This window comes from Pipistrellus kuhlii, unplaced genomic scaffold, assembly GCF_014108245.1.
Source record: "Pipistrellus kuhlii isolate mPipKuh1 unplaced genomic scaffold, mPipKuh1.p scaffold_m20_p_5, whole genome shotgun sequence".
Taxonomy (NCBI): domain Eukaryota; kingdom Metazoa; phylum Chordata; class Mammalia; order Chiroptera; family Vespertilionidae; genus Pipistrellus; species Pipistrellus kuhlii.
Genome location: NW_023425551.1, coordinates 74,594,878 through 74,613,182, shown reverse-complemented (window position 1 = coordinate 74,613,182; position 18,305 = coordinate 74,594,878). Strand labels below are relative to the sequence as shown.

Genomic DNA, 18,305 nt, shown 5'->3' with positions numbered 1-18,305 from the left:
TCCACTGCAGAATAGCAGCCAGCCTGGGAATTAAGCAGGAGGCCCCGCCTTCCTCAAGGTTAACGAGACAGTGAGTTAACAGAGCAGCGTGGAGAAGGCACCTGGGGCGGGTTGGGATGGAGAGCAGCGATCTAGGAGGCCCTCATTCTGCCTCATTTAGCCGACGACCTTATTCTGCTCTCCATCTTCATTGGGGAGGAGTGGGGGAAGGAGAGGAAGGGGAACAGACGCTGGCTCCTCCACCCCAGTAAGGACTGGGGACCAGAAAGAGGGAGTTCTATGTTACATCAGCCTCATTTCAGCTTCTGTTTTACAGCACGTTACAAAGTGCGTTCACACTGCCGTATCCCTGAAGGGTCTGTGAACAGTCTCCACAGTTTACAAGGGGAAAGAAAGGCATGCCCAACCAATGGCGCATTCATCTCTGCCCCCCTTCTCTGTCTCCCTCTCTCTTTTTAAGTTTTATTTTGTTTGAATTAAATGTTTTGGGTTGACATTGGTTAATAAGATTATATAGGTTTCAAGTGTACAATTCTATGACACATCATTGTGTCTACCACCCAAAGTCAAACCTCCTTCCGTCACCGTGTCTGACACTGCCACGCCTCTTTGCACACCAGGCTGAAAGCACGTGGGCTCCAGTTTGGTTTACCCCAGGCACCGACGTCACCCGGAGTGAGCCTGTGATTCTTAGAACCCAGAAGCAAGAACTCCCGAGAAGAACAAAGATTTCTGAGAGCCGTGGAATGGCTCCCGGAACCACAGCTCCCCCTCTCCAGTTTGGACCAGGCTTGGGAGAAAGACAATGCCAGCACATGCAGGGCATGTGGCACTCCCCTCCCCGGGTCAGCAGGGTCTGTATTTAATACCACTTACACATATTTGAGATGAGTGTATTTAAGAACCAGTCCCAGTTTCCAGTGAGTTAATTAGGATTAATTGGTAATAATTACATATGCTGAAAGACTTCAGTGAATACAGATGGAGGACTAATACATTTACAGAGTGATTTATGACAGAAGCTGTAGGTTTCATACAAATATACGGGTTGACTTCATTTAATTGGCATCATTTCCGTATGAATCCTCCATCTTCCAGTCCCTAGGACTTTCAGCTAAAACCACATTATGTCAAACTGCAAGGGTTCACTTCATAGAGCTGGAACTTTGTGGTCTCCAATACCAATGTATTAAGCAGCCCAAGGCCTATAGCTTGGCTTTTAAAATAAATTATATAATAACTAGTAGCCTGGTGCATGGAATTCATGCATGGGTGTCCCTCAGCCTGGCCTGCACCCTCTCCAATCTGGGACATCCCTCTCGCAATCCAGGACTGCTGGCTCTTAACTGCTTACCTGCCTGCTTGCCTGATCACCCCTAATCTCTCTGCCTGCAGCCTACTCACCCCAACTGCCCCCCCTGCTGGCCTTCTCGCCCCCAACTACCCTCCCTAGCCGGCCTAATCACCCGCAACTGCCCTCCTTTCCTGGCCTGATCACCCTTAACTGCCTCTGCCTAAGACACCTTGTTTGGAAGGAAGGTCTCTGGGTCTAATTAGCATATTACCCTTTTATTAGTATAGATTTTAAATGACAATGGCATTATTTTTGTGGTACTTACTGTAATTACAATTTTCTCACAGTGCCGTTTTTGTTTTGTTTTTTGGCTTAAGGACTCTGAGAGGCCTGGCCAGTGTGGCTCAGTTTGTTGGGCATTTTCCTATGCACTGAGAGGTTGCCAGTTTGGTTCTGTCAGGGCACATGCCCGGGTTTTGGGCTTGACCTCTGGTAGAGCATGTCCCGGAGGCAACGGATGGCTCTCATATTGATGTTTCTCTCTTTCTCTCCCTCTCCTTTCCTTTCTTTCTAAAAATCAATAAAATAGTAAAAAGAAACAAAAAAATAAAATAAAAAACAACTCCGAGAAGAAACATTCCAGATAGCCACAATTACATATTCAATCATACTATCCTGTGATTATATATGTCTTAGAAATTCAGATGATTTTATTTCTACTGGCAATCTATAAATGCTCACAGAATGATTTATCATTAAGCCAAAGGGCTCATCAAAGTGACTAAGAGATACAAATACAGGAGGACAAAAATCCTGACACCCAGAACTTCCTGTCAACAAGTTGGCTATTTTATGATGTACCTTGAAATAAAACATTTATTCATATTCCAGATTTTAGGTTAAAATACAAATGCTCAACAACCCATATTTACTCCAAGACACAGATCTCAGTGTTACAGTCACTAATGATGATGGTGGTGACAACATACTGAATGACACACACATTGCTAGTTCTCACAACAGCTGTGCACAAATCTTCCTTCCTTCCTTCCTTCCTATTTATTTATTTATTTATTTATTTATTTATTTATTTTTTTTTAAAATATATTTTATTGATTTTGTACAGAGAGGAAGGGAGAGAGATACAGAGTTAGAAACATCGATGAGAGTCATCGATCAGCTGCCTCTTGCACACCCCCTACTGGGGATATGCCCGCAACCAACATACATGCCCTTGACCAGAATCGAACCCGGGACTCTTCAGTCCCCAAGCCGACGCTCTATCCATTGAGCCAAACCGGTTTCGGCCCTATTTATTTATTTATTTATTTATTTTTATATTGATTTCAGAGAGGAGGGAGCTAGAGATGAGAGAGAATCACTGCCTCCTGCATGCTCCCTACTAGGGATTGAGCCCACAACCCGGGCATGTGCTCTTGACTGGAATCGATCCCGGGACACTTCAGTCTGCATGCTGACACTCTCTCCCAGTGGTCGGCAAACTCATTAATCAAGTGAGTGCCAGACCGCGGCTTGTGAGCCGCATGAGGCTCGAGAGCTGCAGTTTGCCGACCACTGCTCTATCCAAGTGAGCCAACCAGTTAGGTCAAATCTTCCTTTTTCAAACAAATGAGGAAATTAGCCAGATAACTAACTGTCCCACGGTCTCAGGGCTGGTGAAGAAGTTGAACGGAGATTTAAAACCTGGGCTATCTGATTCCCAAACCTCCCCCTTCTTGTCCCCTTGGCAAATGCCCACAGCTCACAGAAATCCCGAGCCTCTCAGAACCGCTGGGGCCAGCTGCCTTTATAAGGGAGGAGGGTGTTTTCCTGGCTGGTGGGCATGAAGTAGATACCCAAGGTGCACAGACCATGGATGAGCTTTGCCTTAGGAGCCTTGACCGCTGTCTTCCAAACTCAGTGAACTGTGTCAGCGCCCTGAATTGTGTTATCTTTTGGTCACAGTCAGACCCACAGACTTTTCTGGAGTGGAATCATGGGAATGAACAGGGCACAGGAAGGGGAAGTCAGCACACTCTGCTCCCATCTCCGTATAGAGCCCTTTTTTCCCTTCTGCCGCCTGCGAGGGTGCGAGGGCCTGTGATGGCTTCAGGCCAGAAGGCAGACTACCCTGCTGGCTCCTCAAGAGCCGCTGTTCCTCACAAACGCTCCTGCTCTCCCCTCTCCCCACACACGTCCCTAAGCTACCTAAGCATGCTCCAAGGTGGAGAAATGGCCATCTGTCCCTTTAATAGCACACTGAGGACACGTGATCAGCAGAGCTACCCCCGGTGTCCAGGCAGGCTTAGAGGACAAAGAGCAGGACCCTGTCCTAGGAGAGTGCCTTCTGCATCCTCCCCAGTCCTTATTTTATTTATTTATTTTTTTTACAGAGAGGAAGAGAGAGATAGAGAGTTAGAAACATCGATGAGAGAGAATCATCGACCAGCTGCCTCCTGCACACCCACTACTGGGAATGTGCCCACAACCAAGGTACATGCCCTTGACCGGAATCGAACCTGGGACCCTTCAGTCCGCAGGCCGACGCCCTATCCACTGAGCCAAACCGGTTTTGGCTCCAGTCCTTACTTTTCATTGTAAACCAGTGGTCGGCAAACTCATTAGTCAACAGAGCCGAAGTTTGCTGACCGCTGTCGTAAACTATCCTCAGAAGGCGGAGCCCTCACGGTGCCCCAGAGGGAGCTGGGAGCTACCACACTGGCCTCAGGGCAAGGGGCCCGAGTCATCCCTGCACATACTTTCCTATTCTCCCTCAGCTCAGAGGTCATGAGGGCGTGTGTGCTCCTATCCAGCTGAATAGTGGCTCCTGGTGATTAAGCCCAAGAAGGTGTGGCCCCTTGGGCACCATCTCAACCCCTCAGAGCTCCTGAAGCTGTGGGCTGGCCTGGCTTTTCTACTCACTTCGCAGCCCTGTTGGCCCAGGATGGTGCCTCTGCCTTGCATGGCAACCTCTTCCTTAGCAGCTCTCCTCAGGACCATGCTCACCCTGCCTCAGAGGGATTATTACTATGCACCTCAGAAATGTTCATTCATTCATTCATTCATTCCTTCAGCAGGTATTTGTTGAGTGCCTCTATGATGCCCGACTCTGTCCTAGGCACTTGATTACACCCAAGCCCAAGAGACGCCACTCTGCCTAAGAAAACCCTACCCTCTGGTTTGGCCCTCTTCCAAAACATGCTTCTGATAGCCCTGAACACTCCAGAGTTGGAAGGAGCTTTCCAGATCATCTAAGTCCTTTGCTCCATTTTCAGCCCAGGAGCCAGGTCTTGGGTCTCCAAGGGCAGGATTCTCTGTGCTTCCTTGTTTCCTGCCTATTGGACCCGCTTGGGAAGCAATGCTGGGTGTGGTCTGGGGCAGGCCTCCACTCCTCAATCTTTTGGTGGTGGAATGGTGGCGCTGGATGAGAAAGAGATCACCTGAGGCCATATCTAAGAACTCTGTTCTCATTTCATATTGCTTTTAAACACCCTTGTTTATGCCACATCTTCCCAGCTAGGACATATGCTCCCCAGGGGGAAAGCAGGGGCAGAAGACATTTAACAGCCCACAGTTGCCCACTGCGCCATACATATCGCTGCTTACGCTGTGGCAACTCAACTGGTCTTGGTAGCTTGAAGCACATGAGGCCACGTTGTTCCTTTTTTATTTTTATAATTTTTTATTTTTTCAGGGCCTGCTGCCTATGGTAGAGGCAGGCAATGGCTCAAGGCCCCAGTTTGCTCTGGCATGGGGCGCCATGAGAGAGCCCGGGGGACAGGCCTGCCATAACCCAAACCCATGCATCACACTGCTTTTTCAAACATTAGGCAACAGATGAGCAAAGGCTATCCTGCTACAAGACATCACTCCTTAAGCCAGCCAGACAAAGCCTGGTGCAGGAAATCCTCTCCTCAGACACTGTCCACTTCCGTCCAAAGAAGGGCAGTCCCGTTCTACTCCACAGATGTCTATTTTGTCTGCTATTTGGGTCCAGATATGAACTTACATACGCGTACTTATATCAGAGCTAGGTTCCATAGTCGGTTAGGAATGTGGGCATTTGAGTGAGTCCACGTGTTTTTACTTTTCTTTAAGAGAATTTGTGTTTGACTTAGGTATTACATGAGGGAATCAGCTCAGACAACACACTCACCAGCCCCTGTGCCTCGGTCTTCTCCCTCATGGAACTGGAACGAGGGGTAAACGAGCCCACATTGGTAAGTGCCTGGCAGAAAGCCTGGCACACAGCAAGTGTCTTTTTAAGAACCGACTGCTGAATCTCAGAAGGAAGCCGGGGTGGGAGGGTGACGGGGAGAAATTAACCGGAGAGCTTACATGCATATACGCATGGCCCACGAACACAGTCCACAGTGCGGCCAACGCCTGGGAAGGCAGGTGCGGGGTGGAGGGGTGTCAATGGGGAAATAAAGAAAGGGGACATCTGTGATACTTCCAACAATAAAGATAAAAAAACACACACAGAATGTCTTTTCAAGAACCCTTCTACCTACCAACCCCCCACATATGTGCTAGCATTCATACTGGGGCACGGTGGGGAATGACAGTATGATGACAAATCTTCACCCCATTCATGAATTCCAACCACGCCCCCTGATGGTGACAGAGGCGGGGTTTAGTGATTTGTTGTAGACATGGACCTTTTACATACATACATACATACATACATGGTAGGGAATGTTCTCCTCAGCAGCTGGGATTGCCCCCGGCCATGGACAGAGAGGAGCGCTCCCCACAAGGGTGGACGTGGCAGTAATAGCCGCACGATACCAGGGTACATGGCGATGGGAGGGCTGGATCACTCCCTGCTAGGCAGTTCCTCAATGACCCAGCGTCCCCAGCCCTATCTGGGGGGCACGCTCCTTCAGGCTGTGCTTTTGGGAAGCCACAGCCAAGCCGAGGTGCCTTCCTTGTTGGGAGGCACCTCCTGTTCTCTGGCCAGCGGCGTCTATAACGGGGAAGGACGAGGAAGGGGTTTGCCAGGGGGTCAGGGCACCTGTTTATAAAAAACCACCCACTCAACCTGGCTTAGCTCTCCGGCTCCCAACAGCCACAGGTGGAACCCGAGCTGCCTTCTGCCTTCTCTCAGCCTCTACACCAGAAAGTCAGAGCCTGAATCCCGCCAGGGAGCGGGCTCGTCGGCCCCTCCCTGCGGCCACCGGGGCAGCAAAGCCAAACCAGCCAGCAGCTGCTCACTGAGCTGGGAGTGGGTGGGAGCAGGGCCAGCATAGCAGAGCCGCGGCGGCTTCACTCACCATGCACTCGTCCGCAAGCTCTGTGAGGCGTGTCCGGTGCTTCCGTCCCAAGCGCATGATCTTCTTCCACGTGTAGTAGTACTCCACGCACTGAGCCACTGTCTTAGACTTCACCTGCGGGGGGCCGGGGCAGGGTCAGCTCCAAGCGCAAGCTCTGCTGAACACTTAATCTGGCCACAGGCAGCAGGCTTACGCAGTTTAATAGAAACTGCACTCAGAGGAAAACCTCCTTCTCACGCCTGTTCTCCAGCCAGCCAGCTCCCTCCCCACCCCTGCAACTTAGCTAGCCCCTCTTACTGACTTCTAGGACAGGATTCCAGATTTTTTTTTTTATAATATATTTTTATTGACTTCAGAAAGGAGGAAAAGGGAGGAGAGATAGAAACATCGATGAGAGAGAATCACTGATTGGTTGCCAGCTGCACACCCCACACCGAGGATCGAGCCTGCAACCCAGGCATGTGACCTGACCGGGAATCGAACCGTGATCTCCAGGTTCATAGGTCGTTGCTCAACTGCTGATCCACCCCAGCAGGGCCAGAATTTCTTTACTATTACTGTCACTACGACTAGGGGCCCAACTCCAGAAACTACTGGCTTGGGGCGGGGGTGGAAGAAAGGGTAAAGGCACACATCTTCCCTTCTCTAACTTCCCAGAAAAAAATTCTGCTAGAAACACGAAAGATCGGTCAAACATACATGAATCAATTATGTTAATTGTGAATCAGAAACCTCAGGTCTAGCCAAAACCAGTTTGGCTCAGTGGTAGAGTGTCGGTCTGCGGACTGAAAGGTCCCAGGTTCGATTCCAGTTAGGGGCATGTACATTGGTTGCGGGCATATCCCCGGTAGGGGGTGTGCAAAAGGCAGCTGGTTGATGTTTCTCTCTCATTGACGTTCTAGCTCTCTATCTCTCTCCCTTCCTCTCTGTAAAAAATCAATAAAATATATTAAAAAAAAAGAAAAAAGAAGCCCCAGGTCTATTTATTCCAGTAGAATCCATAAATGACACATTCTTATACATATACCAACAAACACAAAACCAGTCCTGCCCCGCCATTTTCTGCAAAGAAGGTGGCACATACAGATTTTGCAACTGGACTTTTTCACAGGATAGCCTGGAGACTTTTTCCTCTCAGTCCTCTGACAGTTCATTCCTTTTGTTAACCCATGAAGCAGCAGCGTGCTTTTGCATTAAATGTGCTGGAATGTGCCTGGGTGTCTGACTAGCTGACCTTCAAAACCATCTACGGAGAATGTTCCTTAGTCATGGGACAGGAACGCGAGGCAAAGCTATAACGATAAGAGCTGAGTTTTTGCAGGAATCAAGCCTTGCTCTGCTCTCCCCCAGCGGGGAAAAGGTAAATGTGTTTTAAAGAGAAAAAGCTCCTTTTCTTAGCCCATGTATCTCTAAGCTCAGAGTGCAATGTGGGTTTTCTGGAGGCAGGTACGTAAAAGCTGGCGGCGCCCTCGGGGGCGGGAACAGGGCCACCGCACAGTAAGATGGCACCACCAGGAGCCTCGTCTCCTCAAAGCTGCCCCTTTACATCCACCTGACACCTTGCATTTCTACACTAGAATCGCCCAGGGGGTGAGGACAGTGTCCCAGAGAGCCCTGGCTTAAAAACCTGTGCTTCCTGAGGAGCACACACCATGAATCTATCCTCAGTCAACAGGTGTGAAGCCTGCAAGGAAGGAGGCCTAGCCCTGGCCAGTTTGCTCAATGGTTAAAGCTCCAGTCTCTGGTTCAGTTTCTGGTCAAGGGCATGTACCTCAGTTGCAGGTTCGATTCCCATGTGGGAGGCAGCCAATCAGTGTGTCTCTCTCACATTGATGTTTCTCTCTCTCTGCCCCTCTCTCTCTCTCTGCACCTCCCCCCTCTCTTTTCCATGCTCTCTCTAAAGATCAATGGAAAAAACATCCTTGGATGAGGAAAAAAAAAGGAAAGAGGCCTAGGGCAGGTGGCCCAAGATCAGAGCATGGAGCTGGCACAGAGAATGTGGTGGCCTCCAGGGCAAGGAGCGGTGAGTGATACAGATCTGGAGACGAGGCAAGCTGGACAGAAAGTCCACCTATTCAGATCTCTGTTCATCAAGGCCCTCCATTAAGGACATGTACCCAGGACACCCCTGGTACCACTGGTCCAGCTCGGATCCAGGGAAGCTGCCTGTCACCCGTGAGCCTGTTCTCTGTGGACCTGAACACCTTTATGAGCACGCAGTAAACATGCTCCATCACTCAGCGATCTGCTGAACCCACTTAGAGTCATTTTAACTTCTAGCCTAAACCACCTCTGAGCCAAGTAAGGCCGATTAGGTTTGCCATCTGCTGCATAAAGTGCTACTGTGGCTATGTGCAAGAGTTCTATTGTGCTGTGAAATGCTATATATATATATATATAGCATTATTTTTACTACTAGAGGCCCAATGCACGACATTCGTGCACAGGGGTGTGTGTCCTTCAGCCCAGCCTGCACCCTCTCCAATCTGGAACCCCTTGAGGGATGTCCGACTGCCTGTTTAGGCCCAATCTTGATAGCCTAAACGGACAGTCGGACATCCCTCTTACAATCCAGGACTGCTGGCTCCCAACTGCTCACCTGCCTGCCTTCCTGATTGCCCCTAACAGCTTCTGCCTGCCAGCCTGATCACCCCCTAACCACTCCCCTGCCAGTCTGATTGATGCCTAACTGCTCCCCTGCCAGCCTGATTGCCCCTAACTGCCCTTCCTTGCAGGCTGGTCACCTCTAACTGCCCTCCCTTGCAGGCCTGGTCACCCCTAACTGCCCTCCCCTGCCAGCCTCATCACCCCTAACTGCTTTCCCCTGCTGGTCTGGTCTCCCTCCCAACTGCCCTCCCCTGCTGGCCATCTTGTGGCAGCCATCTTGTGTGTTGGAGTGACAGTCAATTTGCATATTATTCTTTTATTAGATAGGATTACTGTTATTATGATTAGGCACCCAAGACTAGAAGCGACTGGTTGGTGGGAGGACATATCTCCCTTCTCCAGTTTCTCAGAAAACAATTCAGAAACATGATATAGTCACATGTACATGAAATAAATTATGTTAATTGTGACTCAGAGGCCCCAGTTCTATTTATTCCAATAGAATGCATAAATCACATTTTTATGAAGATAAAAAATAGACCCCCATCACTGTCAAAGAGTCTATGCCCCCCCCGCCAAGTGCGACACTGGGGCCATGCCACCCATAACCAATGCCACCCTTCCCCAGGAAGGGGTGGAAGACATCCGTGGAAGAGCATGAGGCCAGTAACCAAATCCTTCTACATCTCTCTACATGTACAATCACCCAATTCAGTTTCAAGTGAGCAACAGTGAAGAGCATGCTTACCATCTTCTGTACAAAAATAAAGTCCTTGCTGTAAGTGGCGAGTGCTTTGTTAAACAGCTTTCTTTCAAGGGAGGTCCACTTGTCCGAACCTACGACAAAACACAGGCTTGTAAGAACGGCTCCCAGCTCTCCCCGCTCTGCTGCTCCAGCTTCACAGGGCTCCCTGCCTTAGAGGCTGGCTCGCTTAGTTAGATTACAGAACAAAACTGTTCAACATATAACAGACTATCCTTCAAACTCCTTTCTGAACAAAAAGCCAGTGCAGTGTAAGGGCCAGCAGCCATGACACCTGGGCTCGTCTCTGTTGTGGCCTTGACCTTAGCATATTACTAAACCTAAGACTCAGTTTGGTTACTAACAAATGGGAAGAATCCCAATAGTCCCACTTTTAGGGTATTTATGAAGGTTAAAGATAATGCACAGAGTGCCTAGGTTAGGAACTGGAAATGAGTGCTCAGCACATTTTAGCTCCAGTTTTTATATTATGATGTTCACGGGTGCAAGCTTTCATCCTCATGGTGTGTGGAATCAGCAGCCTCTACCCTCCGGAGCGTCACAGTCCGGTGGGGAGGTAAACCAGGAAGCAATTGCACATAAGGTGAGGACCGCAAAGAGGAAGGTAGAAGTCAGGTGCCTGTGGGGTGCCGAGGAGGAGCACATACTCCGCTTAGGGCCGGGGCACTCAGTTGAGTTTTCAAGGGCACAGAAGCCAAGTCAGGCAAGGAGATGGGAGGGAATTCCAGGGAGAGGGAGTGTGTGTGCAAAGCCAGAGGCCAGCAACGAGAGGATGCATCTCATTCACTCCTTCCTTCATCTGCCCATCCACTCAAGCGATGCTTATTGGGTGTTTACTACATGTAAGAAGCTGTGCTGGGGGAAAAAGCTAACACTTTTAAAGTGCTTATGATGTGCCAGGTTCTGAGTACTTCACAGAAATTAGTCACTTGGTTCTACCAACAACCCATATGGGTGCTGCCAATACCCATCTTACAGCTGAGGAAATGGAGGTGTTCGGGGAATAAGCAGCAATCCAGTGGGGTTCAACGACAGGGCTGCGGCAGAGGGAGCGCAAATGATGCTGAGGGAGTGGGACCGGGAATTGACAGAACCGCAGACCAATGAGGAAGAGGCTGGGCTGGTGCTTCTGCCTTGCTGGCTAAACTTGACATTCATGTCTACTTCCGCCCTAAAGGAGAAGGCAGGATATGCAGATGATCATAGAGAATGGTGCTGGGCTTTTATTTCTAGGGTCTTTGAAGAAAAGTCGGCCTCATTCTTCAGGCTGTTTGAAGTCTCTAATTCTTTGGACGGTACGTGGAAGAGTTTTTGACATTCCTCTGCTTCTCAGAACGGTAGTCCCCCAAACCATGGGATATTTCCTCCCAAGCAGGACAAGCCCATGGTGTTCACTTTGCTATGGTTGACGGATAGGGCTGAAGTACAGGAAACCTGAATTGCTTCTCTGCTTGGAAGATTCAGCCAAAATTAGTGAATCTGGCAAAACCACTCTGGACAGGCAGGGGTTGAAGGTCCTGGAATATGTGACTCAGTGATGTACACTCAGATTTCTGGAATAAAGATCTCTCCACATGGGTCCTCAGGCCAGGAGCTCTGACTCCTGACTCAGAATTCACTCTCCAGAGCTGGGCTGGTTCAACCCTCAGGGCCATCAGGACTTCGCTGATCTCTTTACTTCTAGAAGGAAAGCAGTTTTCTGATTCATCCTCCGCAGAAGGAAGCGTCTTCCGCAGGTTCTGGAGGCGGGGCACCCCTGGCTGTGAGAGCCACCGCAACAGAGAGAGGAGGGCAGGCGTGTGGAGCGGCCCTGCAGGAGTGGGCATGAGCGGAGGGTGGCGGGAGTTGGGCGCTGGAGCAGGTCCTCACCATTCCTCAAATTCTGTCCAACGTTCAGGGCGCTGGGGTCCCAGCTCCTAAATGCTCCCCATACCCAGGGGCAGAGACAGGAAGGCAGAAAGGATGAACCAATCGAAGTGGACCAACCGAAGAGGAGTCATGGTCCCTCTCAGGTGCCCATCAACATCACAGCGAGAGCTCAGGGAAATGACGGTGGAAGAGGGTCACCACGGGACATGTCACAGCAGCCGAGTCCCGGGGCAAGTTTCGAAAGCGGCGGATGTGCTGCCCGGCTGTAGGGCCAGGGTCTGTGCAGCTCTGGGTTGCATCTCAGATGGGGAGCCAGGGGACATTCTGTTGATGAAACCCCTAACGAGGTCAATGAGGATCCTTTCCACTGTCAGCCAGACCATATGTGTCCCAAGTCCGAGTCCAGCTAAGATAAGGTGACCAGATCGTCCCGCTTTCCAACAAATTTTCTTGTGCCCTGCGCGTTTTAAAAAAGTCCCAATTTTTAAAAATAAAATCGCAATTTTTTTAAAACACCAAGGGACGCGGGAAAAACTGTTAGAAATCGGGACTGTCCCGCCAAAAGCGGGACGATCTGGTCACCTTAAGCTAAGGCCTGGTGAGACACGAGCAAGGCCACACAGCCTGCTTTGGCCAGCGCTGTCTCTCTGGTGGATCTGCTCTTCCATCCCACGTTGGGCTCATCATCTGGTTACTGCCCACGCAGCCGTGTTAAGTTCCCAGGTCAGTTGTCTCCCTGTGAGAAGCATGCCCCTTCATGTCCCCAAATGGCTTGCCAGCTGCAACATTACACAGGTGAGGCGACTTCCTGGACCATCTGTTAGTGAGGATCCTCAAGCCTCATGCCGACTCCTTGTGGTTTTAGAGCTGCTGCTCTGTGGCAGGGTCTTCTGTCTTCCCCATCTCAGAGGGTTCACTCCGCACCCCAGTTTCTGGCTGGAAATCTGCACTCTCACGCTGTCCTCTGTCACCCTCCCATTCCCAGGCTGCAGTGGTGGGGCAGGGAGCATGTGCTCAGAGCAGGCGGCTGCAATTCCACAAGCAGAGGCACCCTGGTCATGGGATCCGCACCAGGCTGAGAATCCACCCCTGGGTGGCTGGCCTGAATTTCCAGGTTAAAGCTCGTTACACAAATGCGTGCTCCCCAAGTAATGTTGCTGAGCTGTGATACAAAGGGGTGACTTTCATCAGGACACCAGAGGCTGTGAACCTGATTCTGCCACTTACTCCTTCTGTGACCCCCGGCACGTTTCCTTCACTTCTCAAGTCTCCGATTCCTCTCTTGTGACACGGGGATCGGGACAGGCACTCTGTGACTGACAGCATCTGGTCCCGAGTGAAATGTCTTACACCTTAACTGGCCTGTAGCTATGGGACACGTTGTCTCCTGTGACCCTTGCATTGTGGCACTCACGAAGACAGCGGGGCTTGGCCGGTGATCCCAGCTCTGCGTATGAATGAACAGCCTTCCTCCTGCCTTCCACTCCCGGCCCCCGATCGCCAAGGAGAAGCTCAGGCATCGCTCACCCCCGCGGTCTCTGTCTGACAGAGGAGCGCTTTCCTCGTTCTCTGACAAGGTTTTCTAAGCCAGCCCCTCTTGGACAAAGTCCAGGAGAAAATGCAAAAGCGAGGCAGGGGCTGCCTCAAATCCTCCGCTGGCCTTGCTCTCAGATCCCGCTGTCCACGCAGCAGGCACACTGTGAGTGGGCTGGCAGCCCCCGGCTCTCATTTGTTCTACCTGAGATTCCTGGCTCTCAGGCTATTATCAGCAGGGGCCCTTAACAAGACGATTAAGGCTAATTACAAAGAGCCTAATTAACTGGAGGAAACTGGCGCTGGAACAGTATCCAGAGGAAAAATGTTCTGAGTGCCTGTTGCCGGGAAACAGGCTCTGGACCGAGGCTAAATTTGGGGGCAATCCACAGCAAATCCCAGCGATGGAAGGGACACGGAGAGAAGTCTGGGCACAGCATCTTTTCAAGAGGGCCTTCCCGTCTTCCTTCCAAGATTCACAACTTTTACTGACACGTTTGTTACAGTTAGGTAAGAAAGATACTCATTGTAGAAAGAGGACTTTTTACCCCAGATTTTCACTTCTGGAAACAGTTTTCCATCGTGGGTGGAGGCTGAGTAATCGTTCAGGGTGAAGCAGGCTGCTCCCAAATTCCCTCGGGAGGCATGCGGAGGGAGGCCTCAGTCTGAATCCAGAACTGGAGCTTGTCCCCGAGCCCAGAGAGAGGGGCGCGGCTGTCACCTCCCACCCTTCCCGGGACCACTCTGTTAAGAATGCCTGGAAAGTGACATCACAGCTGTGTTTCTTGAAAAGTATTCTCCTGAGTATGTCATTCTGTCTCCTCATTAAACTGGGGCAGCTTCCCAGCAGAGCAGGCTTCCCCCGGCTGATGGGTGTTTACTTCCTCTGGGTCTCCCTCCTCCGAGTCAGGTCAGGCTTCAGGACCCAGGGACCGGTGGGCTGTGGTGGGAGCCGAGAGTGGCTTCTGTGGAGCCCAGGGCCAGTTCCGACACCCCCTCCACTCCACACCCACCTCTAGGAAAGTCCAGTTCATCCACGGAAAACCAAGGATGCTACGGGCTCTCTAAGCTCACGCCCTCCTCACCCCATCCACCTGCCACTGAGGAGCTACTGCAAACAACTGCTCCCCGACCTGGGAGGGGGGGCTGGGCGCCCTGTGTGTACTGAAGAGCGCAGGGAGCCTCGGCAATAGTACTTTCCCCCGAGGATCTCCACAGGGCTCCTCTGGCCCCAGCACACAGCCCCCAGACCTGGGCAAGCTGTCCACCCAGACGGGTGTCTCCCCACAGCCCCCGCATCAGCACTCTTTCCCTTTCTTACTGAATCTCTTGGGATGGAGTGGGAAAGGGAAAGGCATGAATAAAGTGAGAGAAGTGACTGCCACAGGCTGGCATCTCGGTCTATCTCCCCCAAATGTGCAGCCTCCCCCACCGTGAGCCGACTCTCCACCTTCCCTCCAGGGCACAGCCAGCCTGGGAGACCCGACATAGCCACCTCTCAGGACAACTGGGAGAACGGGAGTCAGGGTGGGCGACACTGGCCACAGCCACAGGGACAGAAGCCAAAGGACAGCCAGGAGATGGTGTCCCAGTGAGGGAGGTGACAACAGAACCACCGGAGAGCAGCCCAGTGGGGCTTGGCACAGAGGCCAACGCAGTGGGGCCACAGAGATGGGATTCACCAGCATCTGGAGCCACAAAAGGAGGGGGCAGGGAGCGAGTGGCTGGGAGCCGGGCATGTGAGGGGGTAAGTTCTGTGGCCTCCCCTGTGGCTTGGAAAGGAACTGTTAAGGGAAGGGAGTCAGGTCGGACTTTGCCCTTTTTTGCTCATAATTCTAGAAGGTTCTCTGGGGGGCCAGTCTGGATCACTCCCGGACTGGTGGACGTACCAGACGAGCACTCTTTTCTCGGAGACACAGCTGGCAAGACAACAGCCCTTCACCCCACAGCTCCACCTCTCGTCTCCAAGGGGAGACAGGGTTCCAGGAGGAAACGAGGTTCTTCCTGGTCTGCTTGTGGGCTTGGCGGGGAGAGTGGGTCAAGGTCAGCTAGGAACCCCCAACCCCAACCAATCAATTCACTTCCGCAGAGTCTAGGGGCCCTCTCATTTCAAAGTTCTTGGTATTGTCTTAGCGTTTTTGTTTTGTGTGGGGTGGCTTCTGGTCCCCAGCTTTCTAACCTTTTTGATGTCACGTCTAAGGTAACCAGGCGTCCTGATTTTTAACTATTTGTCCCGCGGCGTTTCAAAAAATCGGGACTTTTTAAAAACGCTGTGGGACGCGGGACAAATTGTTAAAAAATCAGGACTGTCCCGCCAAAAGCGGGATGTCTGGTCACCTTAGTCATGTCTCACATAAAAAATAACAATGTTTGCTTGGCACAGTGGGAGGAGCTGGAGGGGATTAGGGTCTCAGGTGAGGCTGCTCACAGCTGGAGCTGACCAGCCTCGGGGCGCGGTCACCCCAGGCACCCGAGGGCCAAAGCAGCCGCATCTGCCAGCCGAGGGCTCAGAAGCTCCTTCTCGTCCACCACCAGTCTCACCTGCTCTGCACAGAAGCTTGAGGCTCCAGGAGCCGGGCAGCCTGACAGGGTCTAATGGGCAGCAGATGACACTCGGGATTAGGAGAGGATTACACCATCTCCGTGGCAGATTAGGGAGAACTCCCACATCTCCCCACCCGCACTCAGGGCAGACACCCAGCAGGAAATGATGGAGACAATATTAAGAGGCTGCCGGTGAGGCCACTGGCTAAACGATGGCTTTCTTATCCACTCTGTCTCTTTGTCCTTGCCCAGTTCCAGCGGCGGTCTGTGTGCTCAGGTGAGCGGCGTGAGGCCTCTCCACCCTGAGATGACAGGCAGGAAGGAGCACGTGAAGGGAGGCAAACGGTGGTGGCGACAGGATGCCCACTGGGAGCTCCAGGATTTGAAAAGCAGCCCTCCCCGTAGGCCTACCTGGCCGTCTGGACCAAGGACTGGAAGAGGTATTCCGAAGTCCCCAAGCCCACTGATGTACTGGCACCTGCCTATGCAGGGTCTGCCCACGGCACCAAGGAAACAAACAAATGATTAATAATCAAGACCACGGGAGGGTCCAGCCCCGTCTGAAAGAGGACCAGGCGGGTTTGTGGAGCCCCTCAGAATGGACGGGTTCACAAGTGTCATCTCTTAGGCTTCCCAAGCTGTTTCCTTCTCTCTCGTGATGCTCACTCCATTCAACTCTCAAAGGTGCTTCCTCCCTCCCTCTTATTGGCGATGCCATCGGTAATCGAACCCTCATTAGACACACGTATATGTGTATGTGCTTTGTATACGTATGCGTATATGTGCCATTTCTCCTGCTCTTGGTGTAACCCGTTGTTTAATAACTGCCTCCATCTCAGACTCTGCATTGCATGAGGCAGGAACCTGACTACGTCTGTCTTAGTCACTGCTTCATCTTAGCATAGTCCTTATACACAGCAAGTGCTCGATAAGCAACTGTTAGATAAATGAATAACTGCCTGTAGAACATGGCAGGCATTCGGGCTATATACACCATCTTGAATCTTTACAAAACACTGCAAGAGATGGAGTAGAAGCCCCATTTTACAGGAGAGAAAACGGAGGCCGCAGAGGCTGTAGGAACAAGTAAGATCTGAACGCACATGTACTGACTCCAGAGCTGAGGGGCGGCTGCGTGTTGCTGCCTCTGTGCTGTGTTCCACACGCCCCTTCCCCCAGATGCACAGGTCTGCCTGCCACATGCGCAGGCGCTGTCCCCTACTGCCCAGCCCCTGGCACACCCACAAGGGACAGGAGCCCGTACAGACAAAACTCAGCAGTGCCCAACAGACATGGCTGTCCCGTCAGCTCCCCCAGGAGGCCCTGAGATCAAAAGCGCTGATTAGGACGGAACCACACTATCTTCCATTAAAAAGGCAACAACCAAACATGCACACAGCCCACTCGCAGGAAGCACGGGGGGTGGGGTAGGGCTGCTGGCGACCTACCGGCATAGTGGTAATTGGCTAAAGGATGGCACTTTAACCTGACTGGCTTCCGCAGCAGCAGCATTTCCAGAGCAGCCTGTAGACCCAGGGAGAGAAAAGGCGAGAGTCAGTAACGGGTTCGTGTCCTGGGGAGACCATCTGCTTAACGGGGCACAGGGACCAGCACTGCAGAGTGTGGGGCTGCGGGCACCAGAAGGAAAACCAGAGGGAGAACCCCTAATTGGGAGTTCCTTTCTGGTTAGCGGGCTCGCCACTCTAACCATCCCCCAGCCCATGCCTGCAACCAGCTGGTCAGGCCTGAGACCCCACCCCCCACTCACTGGTGAGGGCCCAGTCTCAGAGAGATGGTGGGGCCCCCTCCAAAAGGAGGCTGAGAATCTGGGGAAAGAGTCTGAGGAAGTGAGTGGGTGATTTGAAACTGTTTTTGCAGAAAAATGGTATTTCATTACAGCTACACATCAGCAGCTGTATTAATGATAACTGCACTAGACACTGTCCTCACAGAGAACCCAGCGAAATACATCCTTTCAAATCTGTCTTCTTAGCCTCGCTGCCTTTTTAAAGCGCTGCAGGTGGAGTTGAGCAGTGCAAGGCTGACGGGCAGAGCAAGATCCAGCGTCGTGGTACTTACTCCAAGTGCGGTCCACAGACCAGCAACACAGGCATAGCTGGGAGCTGGTGGCAAAGGCCCCACCTCCAAAATTTTGGAATAAAAAACCCCCTGCACTTTAACCAGGTTTCCTGAGTGACTCGTGTGCATGCTAAAAGTTCGAGAGGTGCTACTCCTCAATACTAGTCTGAAAGGGTTAAGGAAAGTTCCCCAATATTCTAGAAAACCCCTGAAGGGTATCAATAACCTCACAAGAAGGGAGCATTAGGGCATTTGCTTACTCTCAGGTTTTCATGAAATAAGAAAGCAGGAAGCTAGATCTGGTACAAGAATCATATATTTACTGAAGAGGAAACTGAGG

General features: G+C 51.4%; 1 protein-coding gene and 1 pseudogene across 1 annotated transcript in view; both read right to left on the bottom strand.

The window, feature by feature from the left end:
* TRERF1 (transcriptional regulating factor 1) overlaps positions 1 to 18,305 on the bottom strand; it is a 215,762-nt gene that overhangs the window by 7,284 nt on the left and 190,173 nt on the right. Inside the window, 3 exon segments of the mRNA XM_045572697.1 lie at positions 6,571 to 6,684; positions 9,926 to 10,014; positions 17,335 to 17,410. Coding sequence (XP_045428653.1) covers positions 6,571 to 6,684; positions 9,926 to 10,014; positions 17,335 to 17,410 — 279 coding nt within the window.
* On the bottom strand, positions 4,970 to 5,099 carry LOC118706231 (annotated as a pseudogene).